This window comes from Telopea speciosissima, chromosome 9 (assembly GCF_018873765.1).
Source record: "Telopea speciosissima isolate NSW1024214 ecotype Mountain lineage chromosome 9, Tspe_v1, whole genome shotgun sequence".
NCBI lineage: Eukaryota > Viridiplantae > Streptophyta > Magnoliopsida > Proteales > Proteaceae > Telopea > Telopea speciosissima.
In genome coordinates, this window is record NC_057924.1 from 55,259,393 (window position 1) to 55,287,061 (window position 27,669).

The 27,669-nt window shown below is 39.9% G+C and overlaps 1 protein-coding gene across 1 annotated transcript in view; it reads right to left on the reverse strand.

Moving 5' to 3' along the window:
• Positions 1–1,375: 1,375 nt before the first annotated feature.
• Positions 1,376–27,669, reverse strand: part of LOC122639694 (U4/U6 small nuclear ribonucleoprotein Prp31 homolog) — a 35,778-nt gene continuing 9,484 nt past the window's right edge. Inside the window, exons 4-8 of the mRNA XM_043832595.1 lie at positions 22,112–23,004; positions 21,943–22,013; positions 12,019–12,121; positions 11,530–11,605; positions 1,376–1,544 (exon numbers count right to left, since the gene is read on the reverse strand). Coding sequence (XP_043688530.1) covers positions 1,437–1,544; positions 11,530–11,605; positions 12,019–12,121; positions 21,943–22,013; positions 22,112–23,004 — 1,251 coding nt within the window. The 3' untranslated portion in view covers positions 1,376–1,436. The remainder of the gene's footprint in view (positions 1,545–11,529; positions 11,606–12,018; positions 12,122–21,942; positions 22,014–22,111; positions 23,005–27,669) is intronic.

Sequence of the window (27,669 nt, forward strand, 5' to 3'; positions counted from 1 at the left end):
TACATTTTAGTATAATAACTTTAAATAATGACAATAATTACATATATAATCTCTCTCTCTCTCTCTCTCTCTCGCTCTCCGATAAGATTGTTTATCTACATCCGAATGGTAACAACCAATGCAATAGGATTTATGGCTACACAATGCATTACGAGTAGTTCTACAAATAGTCCAAAGCAAACAGGTCTAAGGGAGTTACTGATTCAGAATATGGTAGAGTAGTTCCTGGGTGGGGAACTACCCCTTTGATGGATGTCTTTCTTGGATCTCTAGAGTACCTTTCATCTAGTGGCTTGACTATAAAGGGTTAACAAAAAATTTCTCTCTTGTTGCCACATTGTAGGCTTCTTGTATTGCCTGCACAGGGGTCAAACTGTACCTCACAAAATAGGGCTATTTGATTATTTAATCCTAAGTGTATTGCATCAACCTCTATGCACATCTATTGTGCTAGAAGGCATATCACGTGTATATTGCTTTGCCATTTTGGTGCTAAAAATCCCATGGAGTTGGCTTTCAGATCACTATGCTAAAAGGCACAATCAGATTTGCAATTTGATCTTTGAAGCAAACGTCAAATGAGAGTTAAGGCCGAGAGAGAGAGAGAAAGAGAGCTTTTTATTATCCAAGCGCCACACCAAAAACAATACTCTCCCAGAAGCATGATTTTTGTAACCCTTTGTTAGTTTACTCTCATCAACACAAGAAAAAGGAAGAAAGTAATGGCTCAGATAAAATGTGCGACCAGCCATAGTGTTCAAAAAGCTGTACCTTTTCCCGGTAATGAAACAAAGACGTATTAAAAATACTATGAAGAGAGTCATATCGGCAGGTTTCCCAATGGGATTTTAGATGAGACCACCTACAGGTTCAAGTGTGTAAGTAAGATCTCAGAATATTGTATCAAATTTATCAACCTGCACATTATTTTCAAGTTGCAACTAAGTTCCATCTTATAGTTTCACACGAAATAATACAATACTCTTGTGTTTTACCCTTAAATGTTTGTAAACAAGCAGATCCGGAGCCTGAAGCAAACTGAGCCAGCCCCCAGTAAGTATCGAGTTCATTTTACTTGATAGGAGGCGAGAAAAATCTTGCAACAAGTGGTGGCAGCAAAATGGATCAAGTATTCTACGGTGAGAAGTGGCCGGCCCTACTATATCCCAAAATTACTGAGTCAAGATCAAACATAAAGAGTTTTCCCTCCTCTCCCCCCCCCCCCCAGATCAGCACAAAGCACCATCTAGCTGAACTACTCAAACCCCAGGCTAAACCTAGATGGCCCGTATAAATGGGCACCTTAACAAGCATGATCCTTCGCAGTGTTAATATGTACTCTTGCTGTTAAAGATGATAACGTTCACGACTCTGATATCCCAGGTCTACTTTAAGGGTCAAAAGACCAACTGTACAAAGACAATCTTTAAGGTGGTTCAAGTCCTCTTGATCTTTGAGAATGTACCTACTTCTGAGAAGTAGGTACTCTGAGTACCACTACCCAGCTGATTTGCATTAGCCTGTGGATTTGTGAGCTCAATTCCCTGCAACAGAACGTAACATCCATATTGTCACTGGGATTATAGAAAAATACATTTAACAGGTATGAAAAACCCAACTAGCACATAAAATGGAGTGAGAATATCTTTACAGTAGCAAATATCAGAATCAACAAAACATATTGCTCTCGTAATCAAAACACTTCACGACTTTTGTAGGATATATTAAATACCAATAACATATCTAAGGATTTTTTTTTCCTCCGTCTCCTTGCCTTTTCTTTTTTTTTCTTTTTTTTTTTTTTTTTGGGGGGGGGGTGTGGGGGGTGCACTTCTCATTGGTAAAAATAATGACTCCATTCAAAAGCAAGAAACAAAATGAAGATTCCAGAGATATTTGTGGACAGGACCTTCAATAACCTATAATCAGTGGTTTCCCATTTCGTTCTTTTGGGAGAAGATCCATAATGCAGTCCAGGTCCAAAAATTGGTCCTATTTTGACGTCTATTAGGTGTGGCTTTTACTTCCTTGGGTTTTGATAGTAATAGGCTGAACTATAAAGCCCAAAAATGGGGGACTAAAGGGGTGTGAAACAATTAATATTTTAACTTGATACTCTAGGTACGCCCCTCTTCTAGATATATGTTTTGGCAGTCTTGGGGGATTAAGTAATTTAGTTTAGAAAGTTCTCTCTTTGTTAGGTAGTTTCAATATTTTCTAGGGGAAAAGTTTTTCCATAACTAAGCCATGGTCGGGTGCCTACTGTGATGTGGCAGATCGCATTAGACTGAAATGTTGTGAACAGGTGGAACCCAAGGTTCCCTGCGTACATGTCAAGGTTCAGCCAAACGAAATAGGGCATTTGGCAAAACAGATCACTGAAAATTCTAGGGAATTTGACATGGGGTGCAAGGGACTAGTAAGGCAGTGCATGGACAAACATGGGAGGGTATGGCTTTACAGGGGCAAAATGACTGAACTTGGATCTGAAATCTGAAATGTGGTTTACCCAGACCACCTCCTAGGTATCCAATGGTCAGCTTTATCATTTGATCCTTCACATGGTCGAATAAGGTGGCCATACCAGGGACCCCTTAGATTGGTCTGAAGACAGAGAAACTTTTGCCGCCTTCTAGGGTCCCAGAATTTTATTTTTCTTCAGTAGTTTCTGTGTTTGCATCTTTGAGTTCTATAAATATATAGACCCCCCCCTCTCTACGATTGAGATGAATGAATGAAATAGAGTTCTATTTGAAAGAGTTTGTGCGTGAGTGGAGCTCTCCTTCTCGCTCCAATTCCCCTCGAAACTATAAGTAGAAAGAGAAAACAGAAAACGAAAGACAAATAAAAAGAAGATTCAGAAACCAGATTTTAGAAAGTAGAGTTGAACCAGGATTCTGATATCGGTTGAGAAAAACTGAATGTTAAACAGAGACTGAACATGGGATTCAACATATGAGTCGATAGCAAGATTAATTGGATCTAATTGAGAACTAACGCAGCTATTAATCCTGTGAAACAGAATAGAAATAGAAACAAAACATACTATAGAATCTCAGATTAAGAAATTCTAACCTGATTGCAGGAGAAAGATTGATCAGGAATCCACCTGATTAACCTGCTGAATCCACAGCAGAAAATAACTACTGAATCCTCAGCAGTCCACTCCTGAATTCACAGAAGTAACAGTCTTGAATCCTACAAAAGTAAGCCTGCGATCCACAGAACAAAGTAGCAGCCATTCATAATTGCGTTGCTTGGGCTGTGGTCTTACATGCATATTTATAACATTGAAAACCGACCAGAAAAGGCACCAAAGTAGAATCAGAAATCGTCTCTAAAACCGCCACAGACCATAACTGCTTTAGAGGTTTCCAAATGCAAAAAGGAAACTGACTAAAAATAGGTCTGGATTCATAGTATCTTACTCCAGCCCAACCATTACGATTTAAAATTGAGAAGAAGAGATTGAGAGAATGGATTGGCTTGTCAGGAGTGACAGAGCCTTCTTTATTTATAGTGTAGAATCGAGATTACAACCTTTGACAAATAAGGTAAGCTAGGTAAGAGTGAGTCAGCTCTTATCCTAACATACAACAAACCGTCTTGCCCAACTTGAATACAATAAGATGGAATGACTTAGCAGTCAAACCTTTTGTGCATATATCCACTAATTGGTTCTCTGAAGGACAAATGGGATGCAAATTGAGCCTTGTTCAAGTTTCTCCTTGATGAAGTGTCTGTCAATCTCAATATGCTTGGTCTTATCTGTCAATCTCAATAGCAATCTCAATATACCGATTGCTGCCTTATTATCACAGTAGAACCTCATGGGTTTTTTAGATGCCACCCCTAAATCACCAAGTAACACCTTGAGCCAGATAAGCTCACACAAACCCTGTGCCATAGCTCGGTACTCTGATTTTGCACTAGATCTAGCTACCACTGTGCTTTTATGCTTCACCAGCTAACCAGATTTCCTCTTAAGAATGTACATCATCTTGAAGTAGAGCTTGGATCATCAATGGAACCGGCCGAGTCAGCATCCGTAAAGGATTCCAACTTCAGATTGTTATTGTTGGAGATTAAAATTCCCTTTCCTGGGGCTGATTTCAAGTACCTCAGAATCTGAAATACAGCCTAAAGATGATTAGTCAGTGGATCATGCAGAAAGCGGCTCACAACACCTACAGCATAAGCAAATATTTGGCCGGGTATGTGAGAGGTATATCAATCTTGCTACAAGTCGTTGATATCTATCCTTGTCTTACTGAATCACCCCCTTTGCAACTGAGTAGATGATTAACCTCAATAGGAGAATCTGCTGGTTTACATCCGAGCATCCCCGTCTCATTGAGAAGACCTAGGACATACTCTCTTTGGGAAATGAAAATACCTTGGTCAGATCGGGCTACTTCAATCCCTAGGAAGTATCTGAGAGGTCCTAAATCCGAAGTCTCAAACTTTGTAGCCAACTGAATTTTCAACAAGGAGATTTATGCATCATTGTTCCCAGTAATCACTATATTGTCAACATAGAAGATAAGGGTAGTAACTTTTCCATGTGTTTGACAAATAAGGTATGATCAGCATGGCATTGCTTATACCCAAACTGTTGCATAGCCTTCTAGAACCTACCAAACCAAACCCGTGGTAACTACTTAAGTCCATAGAGGGACTTTCGTAACCTCCAGACCTTACCAACTGTAGATGATGATGTAAAGTCCAAAGGGATATCCATGTATACGTCTTCTTCGAGATCACTATTAAGGAACGCATTTTTTACATCAAGCTGTTGAAGATTCCATCCAAGATTTGCATCACAGGATAACAACGCTCGAACATGATTCATTTTTGCAACATGGGCAAATGTGTTATGATAATCCATCCCATAGGTTTGGGTGAAGACCTTGGTAACCAGCCTTGTCTTGTATCTCTCAATAGTTTGATCTGCCTTCTACTTTACAGTGAACACCCAGTTACATCTTACTAGTTTCTTCCCTTTAGGACAAGGAACAAGCTCCCAAGTATCATTTTTATTCAAGGCTTGTGTTTCCTCCACTATAGCAGCCTTCCACTTGGGTCTGTGATAGCTTTTTTACAGCCCTACGGGATGGACACAGAGGACACAAAGAAACAAAGACACAATATGATGGAGATAATGACTCATAGGAGACAAAGTAAGAGATAGGGTGTTGGGTGCAAGCTCTAACTTCCCTCCTAATAGCAATAGGAACATCATCAGTTGAAGAAGGAATATCATCACCTGCTGTCTACGATGAAGGAGGTGGATCAGGAAGTGTAGATGAGCATTCCTTCAGTCGAGAATAAGTAACCAGATCCCTTTTCCACTGTCAACATCAGTATATGTCCTCTCCCCCTGAATTCGAACAGAGCCAATAATCAAAGGGCCGAGAAATTTCACTAGAAGGAATCTCTTCTTTAGAACTCTCACCCTGAAGAGAGGACTGGTAATAAGACCCAGTTTCACGAAAGGTAACATCCATGGTTACCAATAAGCAATGAGGAGGATGGTAACACTTGTAACCCTTTTGAGAGGCAAAATACCTGACAATGGAGAGCCCTCAGATCTAATTTGGATCGAGAGGGGAAGGAATTATGAGCAAAATAAACACAGCCGAGTACCTTGGGAGGAAGATGAGAAGCAAGACAAGGATCCAGAAGCAAACTTATAAGGGTTTTGAAGTCTAGGTCACTGGAAAGGACCCGGTCAATGAGGAAGGCTGTAGTAAGAACTGCATCACCCTAATAAAAATTTGGGACATGAGTGGTAAACATTAAGAAACAGAAATTAATCCTAAGTCAACTCTGATCCTAACATGCTCTGATACCATGTTCGCTACCATTTCACCTAAAAGCTCGAAGTATTAGGTAAGGGCAGCATAAATGTATACATCAACACTCCCCTGCACATGCAAGCCAAGATCCTGTGGTCCACGCACGTGGAGCTCATCCGGCATTTCCTTCGCGCGGCAACGAGGGAAAGAAATGTCAGGATAACTCTTCCGATGCACTTCCCAGGAGTCGAACATTCGACCTCCCTGCTCTGATACCAAGTTGAGAAGAGATTGAGAGAATGGATTGGCCTTCTTTATTTATTAGTGTAGAATAGAGATGACAACCTTAAACAAATAAGGTAAGCTAGGTAAGAGTAAGTCGGCTCTTATCCTAACATACAACGAACCTGGACGGTCTAGTCAGAATCCTATCTTTAACATTTAATAATAAGACAAATAAGGAAATAGGAACAGGACATAAACAGTAAACATGAACAGTAGCCATAGGCTGTCAAGGTGGCTGTGATGTCACAGTCAGCCATCAAAAACTGTTTTCTTCTCTTTCCTCTGCTAGAATTGCAGAAACTCTACATCTCTCTCCTGTCTTCCTACCAATCTATCCTTCCTTACCTTGCGGCTACTTGGCTGCTCCTACTTTCTCTCCTTACTTCTCTCTTTCTCCCTGTTCCTCTCTCTTCCATCCATCCCTTCTCTTCTGTAAGCAGTCACAGGCCACTGTTGAATTAGATATCAGCAAGTATTGAGGTATATAAACAAGTCTGCTACCGTTTAAGGAAATATATTACAATCTGGTCTTCTATTTTCTGCCAATCTGTTAGTTCCTGCTACTAGTTCTTTTTCATTATCCTCTTCTCTGATCTATTTTCTTTCTCATACCAATTGATGCGGATCGGGGGTTCCAAAACCCGACCTGGATTGCTTATGGGCACACCCAGATAATACACAATTCAAATGGTCAAGTGGATGGCAAAACCGTTATAATTAAGGGTGTCAATTGGTCCGATTCTGGGCTATCGGTCCGGATCCTTACTGGTTCTGGCTCTAAGGTGTCAAGACCATAACTGGACCAATAAGCTTACTGGATCCAAATCTGAGACCCAGGACCGTTAACTAATGGGTGGTCCAGTTCCAGTTCCTAATCGATTCCAAACATTATTGAGCCCAAAACAAGGACAATGAGAGTTTCTATAGGAAAACGAGAGCATCATCATACATAGATATAGTCTTGTAGAGCCCAAAATAAAGACATTGATGCATATATAAATAAGGAGACAGCTTTAAGAGTTCATGATTTCCATTTCAAACTCAACTCATATACTGAAGATTTGAAGAGCAACAAAAGAGTGCCACTCAAAAGTCCCAAGCAATGTAATACTATTAATAGGTTAGGGTTTAAAGTCTTTTAGGGTTTTAGATTTCTAATTTCCCATTCGATTTGTTTACATATCATCCGGTTCCAACGGTTCTGGTGCTACCGGGTCCTTAATGGCTATCGGTTCTAGAACCATTGGGAGACTAGGACCAGATCCGGCCCATTAAGCTATTGGGTGGTCCGGTTCCGGTTTCTGGTTCTGGTCCTAAATTGACACCCCTAGTTATAATGGAACACAAACTAACAAAGAAAACAAACCAAGGTGGCATAGAGCGTATATGATGGGGAAGGGGTAATCTTGCAACTAAAAGTAAAATAAGAACGAAAATTCAAATTGACTAAAGGGAAGGGCAAAATAAGAAACTACAGATATAAAGGTAATTATATCATAGAGGTAATGACATTAAGTTGTCTTCAACCATGAAACACAATAGAGAGGAACCAGTAGCGGTAAGCCAGCAATAGGAGGGACTCAATCGACAGATTCCGCTCCACAGACCACCTTATCCTAACTGCTCCTTCCAACCTCCCATCTTGGGGTAGTCATCGCTGGTCTAGAACAATCTAAACCTAGTTACTTAGGCTCTGCTATTTCCTCTACTGTAAGTTGAAGCCTGCAACCAGAATTGAGTGTCCGCCTACCGCCATAATCAGTTTCAGTCTTTAAATCTCACCTAACAATTTGCTGTGTTGAGTTTCTGCTGAATAGGATCAATAGGTCTTCTGATTATCTATCTCCACCCCAAGTTCAACCTGTTTGCCTCATCAAGATCATGTCTGGTTCCTTCGTGAGCCTCGAGATAAAATTAGACAACCTCAGATTGTGAGTTTTATTTACTTCTTATTTCGGTATTACCTAAAATACCCCTTTTATTATAACTTACTCCTAGTGCTATCCCTCCTTAACATTAATTTTCAGCTTGCCCTCCATTAATTCTTAATCTCTATTTTGTCCCTCCCTATTCTTATATCTAAGTAGCCCTTTAAGATTCTGTTTAATTACCAAATTCCAAATTGCCACACCCTTTGTAAGCTTCAGTATATTTACCGAACTACCATTACTTCTAATATTTGAGTTGTTTAATACTTGGGTGGGCTCATAACATAAGTGACCTGGAATTAGGGTTTTCGAACCCGTGGTTGCATCAATCCCTAAGTTGGCCACCATGTTGATGCCGCAGCTCAGCTCTTTGCCGGTCATCTTTGCTAGACCCAATTTGGCAATCCAAATCCAAATGACTTTAAAATGGCTAAATAGGCCCCATGCAAGTTTGCTACTATATGGGCTAGGACTTTTATTTCCATGGAATATTGTTGTAATGGACCACATTATAAGCCCAAAGCTTCATGGTTAAGTCTACATACAAGATTAGCATTCACATTAGAGTCTAGAAAGTTGTAATTAGCATGGTTCAAAATCTCACGATATATCACCGAAATTTTGGTATATTTCGGTAATTTTGACACTACCGAGACAAGATGGGCTTCCGAAATAAAAAATGTTCAAATTTTGGAATATTTTGGTAAATTTCGGTATATTTCATCGAAATTTCGTGATATTTCGTCGAAATTTCGGTATATTTCGTTAAACAATTTGTATTTAACTATTTACACATTAGGGTCCGACCGTATACTGTCAATCAAGGGTGTAAACCCAAAACACCACTTTGAGTTCATTTTTTTGTAATATAAAGGTTTAAATGTGTTTATTTAGCTTAAAAAATGGTGTACATGAAGTATCCGGCCTTAATATGGCCAAAAAACCACTGAGATGGAGTGTCAAAATATGACAGAAAAAATACCATATTTTGGCGAAATTTCGGTATATTTCGAAAATCTCGACCAGCCCGAAATGGCGAGACAAGACGAGATTTTAAACCTTAGTTATTAGAAGTTAAGTGTTCAGCAAGTTGAGTGGTCAACATGTAATTGAGTTTAAGTGTTATTTAGGAGTCAATTTTCATGTTTTATTAGGTTTTCAATAGAGTTTTTCTCCAGGTAACTTAATGGACAGTTGTTTAGTAGGTTCGGTAGTCCTAAAGTTAGTCAGTTTAGTCTTTATAAATAGGGTTGTTTCCCTAATTTAGTGGGTTTTTTTTTAATGTAACTTCCTAATTTAGTCTTCATAACGGTTGTCTGTTGTTGAATCTTCTCCTATGGTTATCTTCCTCTCTGACTCTTAAGCCCAGATTAGTTCCTCCATTAATCTCTCTTTTCTTCTATCCTACTCTTCTTCCTCTATCAGAGATACCCTCTTATCAGCTCTATTTCTTCTTATCGCATTTTCTGTTTCCAGCTTATTGGCTACTCTTTTTTCATCTGATATATCATATTTAATCATCTGATAACAGTTCAGTCAATTCTGGCCACTATTTTCAAATTTACCAGTCTCCTTTATTGCATAGATGATACATCACCTCTGCCTGTTCTTACTTGTTCCTCACTCAATTAAAATCGCACCCCTTTATTTTGTGAAAAGGTAAGAATTTGTCCTAAGATAATTATTACCAATTTCTCTCCTTTTAATCAGAAATGAACCTTGCTTTAACTTAGTTGCACTTTTAGGTTAGTTTCATTAATGTTCCTCATTAGTATCATATACAAAAATGATCTCCCTTCTAGTTTCACTAATGGAATTTTGGTTTATCAATGGATTGAAGCAAACTATTTTTCCCAATTTCTTAAATTAGGGTTTAGTTTGCCTCAATCCGCACCACATGTCCACATCATGTTAGCTGTTCTTGGCTTCCAATCGAACGGCCATTACACCCGAGAGCAAGGTGTTTTATGTGTCTAATGACATATGCAGATCTCCATGGACAACCTTTATTAGAGGTAAGCCAAGTATGATTGTAGTTTCTGAATCTCCGTTGCCCATGGTGGTACCAAAGCTCTCTCATGGCAAAGTCCAAACCCATGTGAAGAGAGCAAAGTTCAGTTATTCTCAAAGCCAATTGGACCTGGATAGCCCTAAAACAGTTCTATTGTCGGATTTAATCACTCCAACTCTAAAAGGGCCTGGATGAAGACCCATCCAAGTTTAGTTTCATTATTCCATCCGATTGAGTCTGTAGTTCTCCTTGTGCGTTGGCCTCAATGGATTAGCATTGATTGTATTCCCCCAATTTGTGAACAGAATTATAGATTAAACATTTAAAGAGTGGTCAACCATTACATAATGGCCTACCAACCAAGAGCAACCAAAGACAAAAAAAAAATTCTAATCTTGCCATTATTAGCTTCTTTTATTAATTTCTTGATACCAGACCAACAGAGATCATCCTCCATTACCTGAACACTTCATAGACACCTAGAATGTCCATGTTGATATCAAATCACATGGGTATGGGTATCAAGGTATGGGATATGTCCCACCCAAAAATCGGACACTTGGACACGGCCATTGATCGTGTCAACACGAAAAATGGAAATAACATATCTTACCATATTTGTCATTAATTTTTTTCTTTATCATTTTTCGTGTCATTCTTATCATTTTGGATCATTTTGAATCAACCCAAACATAATCCATCCACCAATCATGTCTGGTCATGTAAAGTTCAGGTTAACCCACATGACCATTTAGTTTTGGGGACATTCAGGTCAAGCCATTTTATGTTACACCCATACCTCAACATGATCTGAAACTAACAGCACAACTCATTGCCACTGCCTAGCTGTGAAGAAGATTAATCCCCTTCTTTGACACATTTTTTGCCAAGTTCCCAACCCATTGCCACCACCTTTTCAATGTAGGATTCATCATCAAGGTATCCAGTGATTTTTCCAACTGGCTCAATTCTATTCTTGAAATCCTTCAAGTAAACAGAGCAAAAGTTCAACACCTAGTAGTGCCAAATTAATGCTGCTTTAGAAAATGAGGGATTCATTTTCTTCCAATTCCCATCCCTCTACCTAATGAAACTCTTGAGATAAATAGCTTCTCTCCACCAATAAACTAGAATCCCCAGATCTTTCCATCTTACTCATCAAGATAAGGTATTTTTGCAGGAAGAGCTACCAACATATGGAATTAGTGGCATTGTGGCACACAGGTTACACCTCAGTTGGCTTAGAGCACCAAAACGCGTCCATTTTTAGCAACAAAAGAATGATGTACTAAAATATGCAAAAGTAAAACCCATAGATAAAAAAAACAACAGAGAAATCTGCGCATTTTTCCAGCTTTTACTTCCACTTGGTGCAAATATGGGCTCCAACTTGGTGATTATAATTTAGACCGGAGAAAAAAAGTGCAATCCAAAGCAAGGGCCATTGAAGAATGGGTAACAAGGAAAAACATGAAATAGTAAATGCTGGTACCAACTAAATACTAACCTGCACAGGTGTAAATGCCAAACTAGACGTCAACCCTGAAGTGGCTCCACTGCTGCCATACTGCTTTTCTTTGAACCTGAAAATGGTCAAGTAAGGCAAAAAGTCATGTAGACAAGGTTGAGTTTAAGAATTGAAGAGTAAATGAAAACAAGAGGCAAAAAAATATATTCGAGTGTGCGATACTGACTAGTGAAGCATTTAATATTTTACTCTCACAGAGAGCAGACCTCAGTGCAACGGGTAAGTTTGCTCCATTGCGACCTAGTGGCCGCAGGTTTGAGTCAGGAAACAGCCTCTCCATAAACCGGGGGTAAGGCTGCGTACATTATGATCCTCCCCAGACCCACAGTGGCGGGAGCCTTGTGCACTAGCCACTGGGTACGCCCTTTTCTCTCAGAGAGTAAATTGATAACAGGATGGGAAGAGAGCCAAGTATAACCAGTAAAAAAAAGGAGAAGAGAGAGAGGGAGAGAAAGAACAAAGACGTACTTCTTTGCAACCTTGGTAGCAAGTTTGCTCTGACCAACAGCTACACGTAACTTCCCACTTCCAGCCTGACCAAGCATACCATACCCTTCTCCCAGTCCATCACCTATGTTGAGGAAAAGAACAAATAGACAGTAGTGAGAAAGAAAAGTTTCCAGGTGTGCCGAACTACTTTATGCTAAATTAAATAAAAAACTGTGGAACAATCTAGATACCCTGTCAAAAATCAGTAGAATCATTGTTTGACAGAACAATTGGTAAAATCATTATAAACAAAGATTGTCACTTCATGTGGCTAGATTCGTCCATTTTGAACTCGCGATTACTTTGAGAAACTGAAAAGGAAGGAAGATCTCATTTCTCCAAGAAATGTGACATGAGCATATAGCAAAGCAAACCAAGATTTTAAGGTGAGAAAATACCAATGCCCTAGTGATTGTAGATTTCTAAAAATTCTACGTACCAGCTTCACAACATTATTTGTGTGATTGCTACCAGTTTAAAAATAGGCCACCAAGTCAATAAAAAACTTGTAGAATCTAGCTAAGCTAATTTATATTTTCCATTACTAGTTCACTTTCTTTGGCACTTTCCCACTTTAATCCATTCTGATATTACTGCAAGAAATTTACGTATAAATTCAACAATACAAAAGCAAGTAGGGATCACAGTGGGGAGGGTTCGGGATGGGCTTCACCAATACCATACCCAACCCTCTTAAAATCATAGTATAAGATTTCGCGATATATCGGTATCTCGGGCCTACCGAAATATCCCAAAATTTCCGAAATTTCGCCGAAATACTGCATTTTTTCTGCCATATTTTGGCAATCCATCTCAGTGGGTTTTGGGCCATATCAAGGGCTGATACTTCATGGACACCCTTATTTAAGCTAAATAAACACATTTAAACCTTCATATTGCAAAAAAAAAAAGGAACTCAAAGTGGTGTTTTGGGTTTGCACCCTTGATTGACAGTATACGGTCGCCGACCCTAATGTATAAATAGTTAAATAGACATTGATTAGGCAGTAAAAGACATAAAAGAAATTTAAAACCAGAAAATATAAAATATAAAATATAAAATACATATGTAGAAAAAATTTCGACACCGTGAGGTTATAGATGGGCCTCCGGTGTCTAACATATAAATATTTCATCATCATCCAACAACTCTTGAACATAGTAATTTCAAAAAAATTAGTTTTAAAGAAAAAGGATTTACCTTAAATAGTGAAAAACCCTTGGAGGATGTGCTTAAATGAAGCTCCGACGTGTTTCCGGTGACAATCCGTCAAAAATGAGCTTCAACAAGGCTTGAATGATGCTTGGAAGAGAGGAAGAAGAGCAAAAAAGAAGAATTTTGAGCTTTCAGCAGGTCCCAGTCGATATATCGACGGAGACTTGCGAAATATGGCATTTAAAACAAGTGTCACGTGACACTTTAAGTCAAAAAACAGTATTTCGACGATATTTTGTGAGAAATATCGTCGAGTTTTGATACTTTTTCATTTCGAGCTACCATTTCGTCTTTGTAGGCTCGAAATATCCGAAATATTCCGATATCTAGCGAAATCTTGTACCATGCTTAAAATATTGTGACATCACCCAACTTCAGTCCAACAAAAATACACGGGACTCCCTAATGTTACAAGGTAATGCAAGTGGGTATCCTTGGTGTGGGGGTAATGTAGTCCTAGATAGGTAGGAGACCTACTAGGAGCCAAACAACAAGATCAAATAACAAAAGGGGCTGCTGGTTCGAATGGACAACACTAGGATTTAGGTCAATTCCTAGGATTAGGGTTGGATATTGGGAAAGGGGTTTATAGGGTATTGATGGGCAGGTCTAGAGGGCTATTATGGTATAAAAAGGTTAGGGTTTGGATGAGTTTTGAAATTCTGCAATTTTGGGCAGAATTGAATTTTAGGTCAAAATTAGGGTGAGGTTAGGTTTAGGTAAGGGTTGTCTTATATGGTAATGATAGGCAGGTGTAGGGAAGTCTAATGGTATAGGTTTTAAGATGTTTGAGTGAATGGAAGTAGGTAAGATGAGTTGGACAGCAAGATAAGGTTATTGGAGACAATTCCTAATGGAGGTAGGAGTAGGGGATTCTAGGGTTTAGGGTGGTGGGGGTTTGATGAAACTTGGATCGAGTGTCAATAATGATGTAAGGGATGTATGCTGAAAGTTTGGTTTGAAACTAATGGACAGATTTGAAGTTATGGAGGAATCCTAGTTAGGGTGGGAATGAGAAGAAGAAGGTTTAAACAAAGTTCAGATTCAAACTTACTGGATTTGAAGAGATCTTCAATGGCAGCAACTTTGAAGATGAACAATGGGGTCTCCCGATCTACAAGATGCAAGGAGATACGTAGCAGTCCTCCCGATCTTCACGATGCAAGGAGTCGATTGGAGATCCACCAATCCCTTCACCTTGATATTACTCACACGGCAACCTTGATATTACTCACAAGGCACATTCACGATGGAGCAAAGGCAGCAACAAAGGCAGCAAGCATAAAGCTGAGTTTTTATTAATCAAATTCGTGTTCAATACATGGCCCCCTTAGAACCTTATATAAAATACTTAAAATTAGACTTAGACACTAAAAAGGAATGGCCTAACCCAATCCTTAACCTATTAGCTAACTTAAACTGACTAGGAAGCTGAAATAGACTCAAAATAGAGTCCTAATGACTTAAAAACAACTTAACTACTTAAAATAAAAGAAGATTCCCTAATAGCCAATAGGATATAAGAACCTCTTAGCCAATAGGATCACTTCACTTAAATTAGACCAATTGAACCAATTGGATGCAACCAATTTAAACCGGTTCAATTAAAAACACTAAATAAAAACTAAGTATTGGGCTAATCCCGTATGCAACCTATGTACCCCTATTTTAGGCCTAGAACAGTGGCCTATTACATTAGAAACCCATGGGATCAAAGGCCCAACATGTATGTAACCCAACCCTAGACTTATTCCCAGTGAAACAAGCCCTATTTGGTGATGAATCTGCATCAGGGGGGTGGTGGGGTGTATGTCGTAGGTTTTTCAAAATTCAAAGATCATACTGGACCTTTAGCCAGTAAAGATCATACCACACCCAAATCATTAGAGGATAGATGGAGCTGTGGTGAGAGATTAGAATTAGAGAATAATAATGCTTGGATAGTATAAGGCAGACCCCAAGCTATGTATTTATTATAAAGAGTCAAAATTACAAGAACATAATTCCTCCTAACATAGCCGACATGGCTGTACACATAATAGAAGGAAAAAAATGTCCAGAATACCCCCATAGTATTCTGGCCCATACAATCCAACACTCCCCCCTCAAGTTGGTATATGTATGTCATGCATGCCCAACTTGACTAAAATATGATGAAACACTTTGCCACTCAATCCCTTAGTGAATACATCGGCCAACTGATCAATAGACTTCACAAAGGGAACACAGATGAGCTCGGCTTCAAGCTTCTCCTTAATGAAATGATGATCAACCTCCACATGCTTGATACGATCATGTTGAACAGGGTTATGGGCAATGCTAATGGCGTGTTTATTGTCACAATATAGCATCATGGGAAGATGGACAGCAACACCAATATCCTGCAACAATCCCTTAAGCCATAACAATTCACGGATTCCTTGTGCCATCGCACGAAACTCTACTTCAGCACTGGACCTTGCCACAACATTCTGCTTCTTGCTACGCCACGTGACAAGGTTTCCACCCACAAAAGAGCAATACCCAGAAATGGATTTTCTGTCAGTAGAGCCAGCCCAATCGTCATTTGTGTAAGCCTCAACCTTTAGATGACCACTGGAGATAAAAGTATTCCTTTTCCTGGAGCAGACTTCAAATATTGCAAGATGCGAAGAACTGCCTCCATATGAGAGGAATAAGGATCATGCATAAACTGACTTACCAAACTCACTGCAATGGCAATGTTTGGTCATGTATGAGAGAGGTAGATTAGTTTGCCCACCAATCGCTGATAACAACCTTTGTCAACAGGTTCACCTTCTTTCTCCTTAAGTTTTGTAGTAGCTTCCATAGGAGTATCTGAAGGGTGACACCCCAACAGCCCAGTCTCAAACAATAGATCTAGGATATATTTTCTTTGAGAAAGAAAGATGCCCTTTGAAGATCGGGAAGCCTCCATCCCTAGAAAATATTTTAGAGTTCCTAGATCCTTTATTTCAGACTCACAACCAAGGAAAAGCTTCAGTTTGTTGAACTCATCACCATCATTTCCGGTTACTACAATGTCATCAACATAGACTATGAGGATAGTGACCTTATCACCAACACGTTTGATGAACAAGGTATGATCAGCATTGCTTTGCTTGTATCGCACAAAAACCATAGCCTTGTGAAACCTGCCGAACCAAGCTCTAGGTGATTGTTTTAACCCATAGAGAGCACGCTTCAATTTACACACCTTGCCCTTGGTAGTACCACCCGAAAAACCTAAAGGAATGTCCATATATACCTCTTCCTCCAGATCTCCATGGAGGAAGGCATTCTTCAAATCCAACTGTTGAAGATCCCACCCAAGATTCACAACACAAGATAACAACACTCTTACAGTGTTGAGTTTGGCTACTGGTGCGAAGGTCTCCCGGTAGTCAACTCAATATGTCTAAGTAAAGCCCTTTGCAACCAGACGTGCCTTGTATCGATTAACTGTTCCATCTGCCTTCTGTTTGACCACAAACACCCATTTAAATCCCACTGGTTTTATCTCTAGAAGAAGAGTCACAAGATCCCACGTATTAATTTTTTTCAATGCTTTCATTTCTTCCAACATTGCTGCCTTCCACTTTCCATCTGTAGATGCTTTCTGCCAATTTTTAGGAATGGAAACAGAAGAAAGAGAGGATACAAATGCAAGAAAATAAGGAGAAAGAGAACTATAAGAAATAAAACGAGATATGGAATGTTGAGTGCAAGTCCTAGTACCTTTGCGATGAGCAATAGGTAAGTCGAAAGAAGGCTTATCAGGAGAAGAAGGATCTAGATCCTGAGTCAGCAACTGGATAGGTATTGGTGCTACAGTGGATTGAAAGCTCTTGCTGGAACATCTTTTTTTATAAGTGAGAATGTTGGAGTCGTCAATGGCCTTTTGAAATTTACTAATGGTTCTTTGTACTGGAGTCAGCTCCCCCTGAATAGGAGCATCACCACCACTTGTTTCCACGATCTCCCCCAGTAAAGGATTCCTTTCGGGTGAAGGGGCAGCAGCCAAAGGAGGCTGGACAGCATCAAAGGAGGCTGGACAGCAGCCATAGGAGGCTGGGCAGCAGCCACAGGAGGCTGGTCATCAGTCAGAGGAGGCTAGTCATCAATCGGAGGAGGTTGGGCAGCAACCATAGGAGATAAAAGAAGGGGAACCTCAAGAGAAGGAACCAAATCTTCACTAGAAATCTCCCCCTAAAGAGGTGGGGAAGAATAATAGGAAAGAGACCAAGGAGACACAAGCCTCATAGACTATCCAAGCATTATTATTCTCTAATTCTAATCTCTCAACATGGCATCAGAGCAGGTTGTGAATTAGGGAACTTCCCTTTCTCCATTCTCGATTTCTTAACCCCCCTCCCTTTCACTCTCGATTTTTTTTCTCTTTCCTTCTTCTTTGTGTTCCTTTGTCTTCATTCTCCCACTAGGGCAACACTGATGAGGTGATCTACAGATCCAGTTGCAGCCCTCAATTACCTCATTCCATGCTACAGTTTTTTTATCGATAGGGTCAAGCTACCTACCTACGATATTTGGAGCTTCAAGTTTTTTTTGGGATTGCTTGCATCTCTCCTACAAGGAACCAATCTTCCTCTTTGAAGACCAAGAACTGCAGCAGGATCTCCTTTTTGAATAAGTTCCTATCTTCAATTGTATTGAAGACCTCCTAAGATCGATTTGTTCACAAACATAGGGTTTTTTTTTTAATCCAGACACCTATCGATCTTATAGTTGCTGATTTCTATTACTTCCGATTTTTTAACGGGTGGTTCACTACTCATAAAGGCACACTCGACTCCGATTTTCAGCCCTTAACTTAAAGGAATTCTTGGGTTTCTCATCACAACAGCCCTTCTCTGCGATTTGGGTTTCTCTGCTGCATTATGGGTGACTCTGAAGTCTCTATTGGCACTGCTGCTGCTGATGGGCTTGGTAGGAATGATAACCGTGACCTTTTCCCTAATCCTATCAAACTGGATGGGAGCAATTTTCTGATCTGGTCTCACTCCACATACTTTGCAATTACTAGCCATGGGCATACTGGCCATATTGATGGTACTATTGCTATGCCAACTGCACCTGGCCCTCTCTTGAACAGGTTGATCTCCAATAATGGTATACTCATGTCTTATTTGATTGGCTCAATGCAATCAGACCTTGCAAGTGGTTTTCTTCTCCTTGATACAACCCATCAAATCTGGTCTGCTTGCAAGGAAACATATGGACAACTCCGTAATGGTGCACAGGTACATGAACTCCGGAAAAAGGACAATCATACTATTCAGGGGGAGTTATCTGTCTCCAAGTACCATGCTACCTTGTGCAGTCTCTGGCAGCAATTGCACCATTTTTCGGATTACCACCCCACTACAGCTGCTGATATCACTGCGTATAAGAAGCATTTGGACAAAACCTGGGTTTATGATTTTTTGGCTGGTTTGAACATGGAGTATGACCAGATTCGTGTTCAAGTGTTGGGTCATTCCCCTTTTCCCACACTTGAACAATTATATGCTTTGGTCTCCTCTAAAGAGAACCGTACGGCTGCTATGCTCCACCCTCCTGTTACTGATAGATCAGCCCTCCAGACTGCTGCCCAGGCTACTCCTGCACTTGTTGGACATGTTTCTCTTGGTGATTCTACTACAGGGACTGTTACTTGTGAACATTGTCACAAGCCTTACCACACCAAAGAGAAATGCTAGAAGCTTCACGGAAAACTAGCTGATTTTGAGGCCAAACGGGCTGCCAAGAAGAAGGCAAAAAATCAAGTAAACCACTCTGAATCTGTTACTACAGCCCCGGCCACTGACATTGGTCTATCCCAGGATGATCTACAGGCATACCTACGTGTGCTAAGGTCTTCCGCTACTGCTACTACTACTATTGCCTCTACTACATCAGCTACTGCCAACTCTTCTGCTCCTTCAGGTTCAAACTTTGCCCAGTCAGGTATTCCATTTGGTGGTCATTGTGCTTCTGTAGCTTCCCATCCTTGGATCATAGATTCTGGAGCTACAGATCACATGACCGGTTCTTCTAGCCTATTCCATCGATATTCTCCCGCTTCTGGGAAAGACAAGGTCAAAGTAGCTGATGGTTCCCTTTCTTCCATATCTAGAAAAGGAATCATCAACTGCATTTCCTCCCTTTCTTTGTCTTCTGTTTTACACATTCCTAATTTTATTACTAACCTTCTTTCCATTAGTAATATTACTCGTGATCTTAACTGCAAAGTAACCTTTTTTTCTTCCCATTGTGTTTTTCGGGATCTGGCATCTAGGAAGACGATTGGATTGGGTAAAGTGCACGGTGGATTGTACCTACTTGATGATGGTCGTCTCTCTCCACCACCATTACCTTCTCCGCTACACCAGAACTCCTTGGTCTCTTTTGAACTTTACCAATGGCACTCTAGATTAGGTTACCCTCCATTAGGAATTTTGGCACATTTATTTTCTACTTTGGTCACCCAATGTAATAAGGATGATTTTTTTTGTGAGGCTTGTGTTCTGGCCAAATAGACAAGGTCCTACCAAACTAGACAAGGTCCTACCAACTGGCCAATTGCCATCCCTAAAGCCAAGGCAAGGTCCTACCAACTGGCTGCAGACAAACCCAAACCCAGGCAACCAGGTAGCTTGTGTTCAGTCTAACTGATTTGACCTTTAAGAATTCACAAACTCTGCCTCATATTCACATATTCTTGTAAACCATGTACCATACCTTCCTGCTCTAACTGTCAAAGCATCAACAAGTCATAGAAAGGTTGGCTATTCGCTCCAAGGATAATGGTGGGGCCTTAAACCAGTTTGTCAGTGTTCCGGTGAAAGGTTTATGAATCTTTGAAACAGACATCTCTGTTTTTAGTAAGGTTAAGCAATTGTTAAACCTTCCGGGAAAAGAAACAATAAGATCTTCGAAGGTTGGGAGAGATCAGTTATTGAGCTCATTGATTTGATTATGTAGAGGATGATGGCAACTTTGGAGGTGTTTCATGGTGTTTCTTGGGACTAGTTCTTGAGGAATTGGAAGCTAGTGGTGTCATCTGAAGTGACTCTATATCAGATTCAGCATAGATGGATTCCTTCTCCAGGTTATCAAGATTAATTTTGATGGTACGCTGGAAGCTCAATTGGTAACATGGGGCTTTTGAGTGTTTGAAATATTTAGTAAAATCATCGGGCAAGTTGTGCTGGTGTTCTCTAGACCCATTGGTCAATTTAATTCTGTTAGTGCAGAGCTGGAGGTTGTTATCAAAGGAGTAGCTTTCACCTTGGATAATGGTAGGTGGACGCGATGATTGAAGGTGATTTGCAGTTGGTTAAGATGGTTTAAACTCAGTCTGCAGGTCCCTCGCACAATATGCAACGTACAAGGAGAACCAGTTTGTGATGCAGGTGCACTACGTTGGACCAACCCAAACCCGTTTGGGTATCCAGACAGAGATGAACGGGTCCAGATTGAGTTTTTGGAATCTAGTAGTATTTTAAGAAGTTTATTACTTGGGAAAATATTATGTAATCTTTTATTTTGGGTAGGATACATAGGACAGTAATTTGGTAGTTTCCTAGTTGGATATGTTTCTATTTCTGTTTTAGATTATGTATAGGATTTTCTTTTCTTGTCCTACTTATATGTATGCTGGTACCGATCAAAGAATCAGATATTTGAGAATGAATTGAAGTGCCCGTGTGGTTGTGGGCCTGTGGCTAGTGCGACCTCCTCCCCCCCCCCCCCTCTTTTTTTTCTTCTTATGCCACTTCCCCCTGCAACTCTGAAATTCCTCTTCTTCCCTAACCGGCCCTCCACCAGTTTATTATTCTCACAAGGGAACATTTCATTTTCTTGGAGGCTCCGTTTCTGCTAATTCCTTAGCAGATGAGCTGGCCAAACAAGCAATCTTTGTTTGTAGGTCCTTTTTCCCATTGTGCAGCTCCTTCCTGAGGGTTTATGGCTCTGGCCTCCTGTTGGCTTTGTTGTTTTACCTTGTGCTTCATATCCTATTTGTACTCCAGCTATCTTCTTCGCATTAAAATTTTGCTTACCATCAAAACAAAACAAAAAGGACTAACATGGAAGAAAAGGCAAAATAAGATTCTTTAAAGGAGAAACAAGCAAAGCTGTGACAATGCAGGAAAATGTGATGACACAGGCTTCCAAATCTCTGACTACAATGGAGATTTGGATTATGTCGATTTTTCATTTCTTTCCATTTGAATAAGTATATTGTATTTTATACAGTGGAAAAAACAATTTATCATCCAGAGGTGGTGTAAATAGGAAATCCTTGAACAAAGGAATCAAAATAATTCCAGTCTATGCTACCAGGGTACACACAGTGATAGGAAACAGTAAAGCATGAACAGGTCATTCATCGTTAGCAGAAATAACAGATAACATTGAGTTAAAGAAAGATATATAAGGGTTTCAAATGTACTTTAAGGTCCTTGAATTATATTTTGTCTTCTTTGATTACACAAATTGTAAACAATATGGCCTATGTCAGTCAAAAAAATATTAAATCAGCTAACACAGAAAATTTTTACCCAAGGTTACTATACCTTGAGTTTCTATTAAAAAGAAGTCACTAACAAGGACTTAAGTTCCCAATAAGCAACAGAAATTTAACTACTTCAGTTTCAAAACAAGACATGGCCAGTAATCATTACCCAAAGAACTTTCTTCAGGTACTCCAAACTGCATCCTATTTGCCAGTTTCCTCATGTCAGTAATTGCATACCTGTAAAATGAGAAAATTACTAAGAGCATCAGATGATAACTATAAAAAAACTATACTATGTAGCATAGTTAAGAAAATGTATGAAAAAATAGCACAACCTTTCCTTCATCTTTCGGAGCCGACGACCACCCCTCTTCTTTTTGGGATCAGAATCTGGAACAGGAAGAGGTTTTGGTTGCTTTGCAGGAGGTGGCTCTTGCCATTTCTCAATCTTCTTACGGATCTCATCCCTCAATGTCCTTCCAGTTTTTCCAGTTGGATCTCCTCGTGTTGAATCTACTCGTGATGCAAGTGTGGATTTTGCAGCCAAAAGTCGACAGGCACGCATCCTCAAAGAAGGAGGTGTGCTTTGAAATATCTCTGTTTGCTCAACATAGCCAACACGAAATTGGGATGTTGCAGTTGAAAACCCTGCTAGATTCTTCTTCTTGGCACCAAGAAGCTGAACGTTACAAGCTGGCATCTTGGCTAACGCAGACAGACCACCAGCAGTCCCCATAAGTTTTGCTGCAACAGCACTCCCAACAATAGCAGAAAGATTCGGTGCAATATATCCCATTCTGCTCTCTACAAAATCAAGAACCTTTTTCTTTGCTGAATCAAGAGCAAGAGCACGATCACATGCATCAATTGTCTTTTTAAGGTTCTCCTCTGGAAGTGGCTTCCCACTAGTGGTTGATGCTGTAACAGAAACCACCATAATGATAGCAGATGGTAAAAGACCTTCAAGATCAACAAGGGTTAAATCCACTTCATTCCCAATTTTCTTTACAACTCGAGCATAGTCAATAGGGTGATGTACAAGAGATTCAAGCTCCGGAAACTTCAGGCGATATTTATCACGAATAAAATTGTGAATAATAATGATTTCATTCTCCATGTCAACCAGCAATGCATTACAGTCAACTATAAGCTGATATTCAGGATCATCTTCCAAAACTATGCCCTGGCTAGGGTTATCAGAACCCTTCTCAAGCGCATTTTCAACTTTCTGCAATAAATACAGAATCAGCCGTTTCAGTCATGCAAGTATGCAAATTTTTGGCATAAATAAACCAAAGCATGTAAACTGCCACAACGCCTGCCAAAATCCCACATAATTATTGGTTTAACATACAAGTTTTGCTTATAAATTACCAAAATGTAAAACCTAGGCACACTCCATACAATATTCATAGGGTATGCAACAAACGCAAACTCAGACACAAATTGAATCCAAACTAGTAGCATAATGAAAAAGCGACAGGAAACAGTAATGGAACTTTAATAAACCAGGCAAAACTCCAGGGGAGTAACCTCATGGAAGAACACTCACAAGTTATTCCAACACTCTACACAGTTCTCATTCAATTCTTAAGTTTAACTTCTGCAATGAGGAAGGGTGATGCATATTTATAATGCTGGATTAAGACCTTATAGTTTATATTGAAACAATTAACTTTTTAAGTCCAAAAATGGAAACTAACTAATAAAACTCCAAGCAAATTTCTAGAAAATCTAACTGAAAGCTCCTAAACTATTTTGGACTGATAACCCAAAAAATTATCAAGCCCAACACCTATATCACCTATCCAAGGTGCAAAAACATGCCTAGCCTTCTTAAATGAGGCCTAAACCTGCTGCAAGCAAATCTAAGTCTTCTCTGGAGAGGGATATATCTTCTTTAGGCCTCTTAATCCCAAATCTCATCTGTCTGCATGTTATCAATTTCTCGCTCTTGAAAAAGTCCATCCTCAAACTTTTAGACAAAGATGTAATGGTCTCAGCATCTTCAGACTATTGCAGGGGCATGGCTGAAATAGTCACTCAAACATCGACCAAATAGAGACATATAAATCACTTTTGCCATAACGTCGTACAGCACGGAAGCATCATGTGTCCAACGAAGTCTAAGAAGAATAACTCATCCATCTAAATTGCTCATATAACAATTAATCATCCATGGCAGCCATCCAAACACCAGATGTTGATGTACTATTCTGTCGAGGGTCTCAGAATCTCCTTCATTACGAATGCTAATCTTTGATGGTTTCAAGATGGACTTGGGCTTCAACTTGAGCTGATCAACCACATAGGTAGAGAGCCAACTGGCCAAGTGGCTTGAATCATTTCTCCATGTGGGCTCCCAACAAAGAAACAACACAATAGCCCAATTATACTCCTCAGTTTCTTGGTTGGAGATTAAATTTAAAGGGAATCGGCGGGGCACGCCACCGGGCTGCCTAGCCATGTGTCGGCCTCTCTCCTCTCTCCCAGTGAAAAGACCCCCTGCCCATGATTGTCCTCCCCTCCCATGTGTCTGCCACCCGCTTACCAGGAGCGGGAGGTGTGCCCAGCCCTTGCCCAAATTTAAATTTAAACTTTGTTTTAATTTTGAGGGACCATGCTGCTTGGCTCATTACCACTTTGCACATGTTGCATTGACTCAAGCTATGTTTGCTATTCATTTTCTTATGGGTATTGTTTTGAAGTTGTTTGAATTTTTTGGAAGCTATCCTTTTCACCTTAATTGTGCCCATAGTTGTCAAGGCGCCTAGGCGACCCAATGCATTGTAGGGGCCCCTAGGCGGTGCAGTATATGTAATATAGGAATGATAATTATAAAATTATGCAAATATGCAACATAAAATCCATATAAATGCAATATGATATAATTATGCTAGTAACGACCTAATAGGAGAAACCAAACATTTAATAAACAAGGCATACGATATAATATAAGCATATTCATCAAAAAACAAAATGATAAATAAATCAACGTAAGCTCGTGAAGTGCCAAAAAACTGATATTCTATTCTATTTTTTATTCTATTTTCTAACTTATTCTACTCTAAAGAAGATAGAATTATTCAAACTCAGATCTATTATGAATCGCATAAAATGATTCTTCAAAATTCAAGTCCTTTTATTGATTAGGTCAAAAACAACCTACGCATCCAAGATTGTCGCCTTTCTTGCATCAAACAAGGTGTGTTGTCGCCTTGGACCCAAGAAGGCGGGATCGCCGTTGCCACTTGTGAGTTTGATGATCCTTCAAAAGAAGAAAACCGCCCTTCCACCTCGACCTCGAACCCAACTTGTCAGACTCACACTTTATGTTTCACAGCAGGCGCATTTCACTTTTTTTTTTTTTAGTATATTGTTTGTCAACTCTTTCTCCGTAAAAGAAAGAGGTTCCTACACAAAATACGGCAGATGAGGCATCAGCCGCAAAAACAGATCCAGTTTATCCCGCACCCCAAGATGCCAAGGCATCGCCTAGGCTGCTAACAACTATGATTTTGAAGACTGTTCAAATCCCCTTCGGTGACCTAAACTGTGGAATTCCACTTCAAAACAGCAAGGTTACAGTGATATCTGGATTCTGGGCTGAGTTCAGACCAAGCTTTTAGGTCTCGCTTTTGCCCCTGGTTTCGCCAGGCCACGCCGAGATCTCCGTGAGATGGTGTATTTTTTCCCGTCTCAACTCGGTGGTGGGTTTCGGTGGCCATATGGCAAAGATAGATCCTGAAACTTGACATCCAACCTATTTTAGGCCTTCTAAACACAATGGAAACATTAGTTTTTACAAATTCAAACCCAAATGGTACTTTGACTTCGGACCCTAGGTTGGTAGTCCGTGTACGCAATTAATGTAGAGGTGTAAAACAACTAAAATAAGCATTAGGAATTTAAAAACATCAAACCATAAGCCATTTAAGGATTAGGCATCATATTCATAATCATACATGGTGATGGTTCGACGGTTTGTTAATAATTGTTAGAAACTCGGAAAGAGACATAGATTAAACAAATACAAGTGTACTTAAAACAGTTCTTGAGATGCAATGCAGCTCCCTCTCCTGATTTTGAAGCTTCAATCTTGAATCTCCAAGCTTTAATTTTCAGTTGAGGTGAGATTTGCCAAAAAAGCACCAAAACCCTCACCTCCAAGTGTTTTTCCTTCACAGCAAAGCGAGAGAGGCGAGGCAGAGGCGAGATTTCGAGTTGAAGTCGAAATCTCGCTGAGAGGGTGCTTTTTTATAGCTTGGTTTGGTCCCGAGTTGAATCGAGACCGAGATAAGTGCCAAGATCTCGGCGAGATACCGAGATCTCGACCAATATATTGTCATTTTTCTATATCGCCACTGGTCTCATCTCGAGACCTGGCGAAACCGAGATAATTTCGAGATCTCGCCGAGATCCTTCACCATGATTCAGACCTGCAACTGTATTTACCTCTCAGACTAGCTTCAAGGAATCTTGTTTTCATACTTAGTATCTGGAGCTGCTATTTGAGGAGTTGAGAAGTCTAACCAAAAATTCGTGAACAGTGGTTGCGTAATCAGGTGTCTGCATCACATGGAAGTAAACCTGGTTCTTCAATTTGAGGGGTTGAAGACAACCTGACTTCAGAGTTTTATTTACAGAAACCCTCTCTTTGGAAAGTTTTATTTCAGCCTAATATTTCTCCTAAATTTTCCTTACAGTTCCATCCGCAAAGCTGAGTTTCTTCACTGTTTAGTGCCTCGTGATAATAATTCCAGAAAGTATTAAAATCTGAAATTTATTTACTAGAAGGAACTAAGCCCTAAATCTTAAATAAGGATTAGGATTCCGGATCAGCCACCTGTCTGTGTTGAGGCCAACCGACAGAGGAGCTGCGGCTTGTCCAGCTGTGGTAGGTGGTGGTCAATGGTGTGTTTATGAAATAAGAATATGGGTCTATTTGCTTTTGGCCTGAAATTCAACCTTCCCCCTAGGCTTGTGTGATGTAAATTGGCTGTCTAAAACCAGCCGCAGGTGTAGGGATTCTTCCCTACACCAGCATGAGTAGCCATCAGGTAGGTGTAGGGGAATCCCTACACCAGCAGCTAAAATCATGGGCTAAAGTTAGGATTTTAATTTGTTATTTTTTTAAGTCAGTCTTTTATTGAATTGTAATTCTAATTGGGATTCCTAGTGCAAGTTTGAATCCTAGTTAGAAGTCATAGTTAAGTTTTGAGTCATAGTTAGAGTTTGATTTCTTTCCAGCCATAAGGCTATATATATGTAAGAGCTCTTGAGAACCCCCCATGATTTAATGAATACAAATTTGCTTTCCAATTACTGTCCTGAGATAGGTTGTGAGGGTGAGATACCCAGGCTGAGATAGCCTTCACTGCCTCTCTCTCTCCATTGATCTGCATTCAAGTTTTCAAGTTGCTTCAGTTCTGCTACAGCCGATAGTTTGAAGAATCAATTCAATAGTTGGTTTCTGCTACAAAGTTCAAGGATTCTTAAATTAACAAGTAAGTTCATAACCCCATCCCCCAAACCCTCCTTCTCCTAATCTTCTAAACCCAACCCTAACATCCCCCATACCCAAGCTTCATTCCCCATACCCTAAATCCTGTCCAGGCCAATCCACTCATCAAAATCCCACCTTTACAGATTCGATCTTTCCCTCTCACCATAAGGGAAACTCGATTCTGGTCCCAGCCCTAGGTGATCACTCTAAACCCTAGATTTTCCCTCGTTCCACTCTCCAAAACCCATAAACCCAAACCCTAATTCAATATTCACCTTTGTTTACATACTCAACCTTCATAAAACATCCCAAGACCTTCACTGGAAGACTTCCCTTCACCAACTTAACCTAACATCAAACCCTAGATTCCATCTAACCCTAATCCTA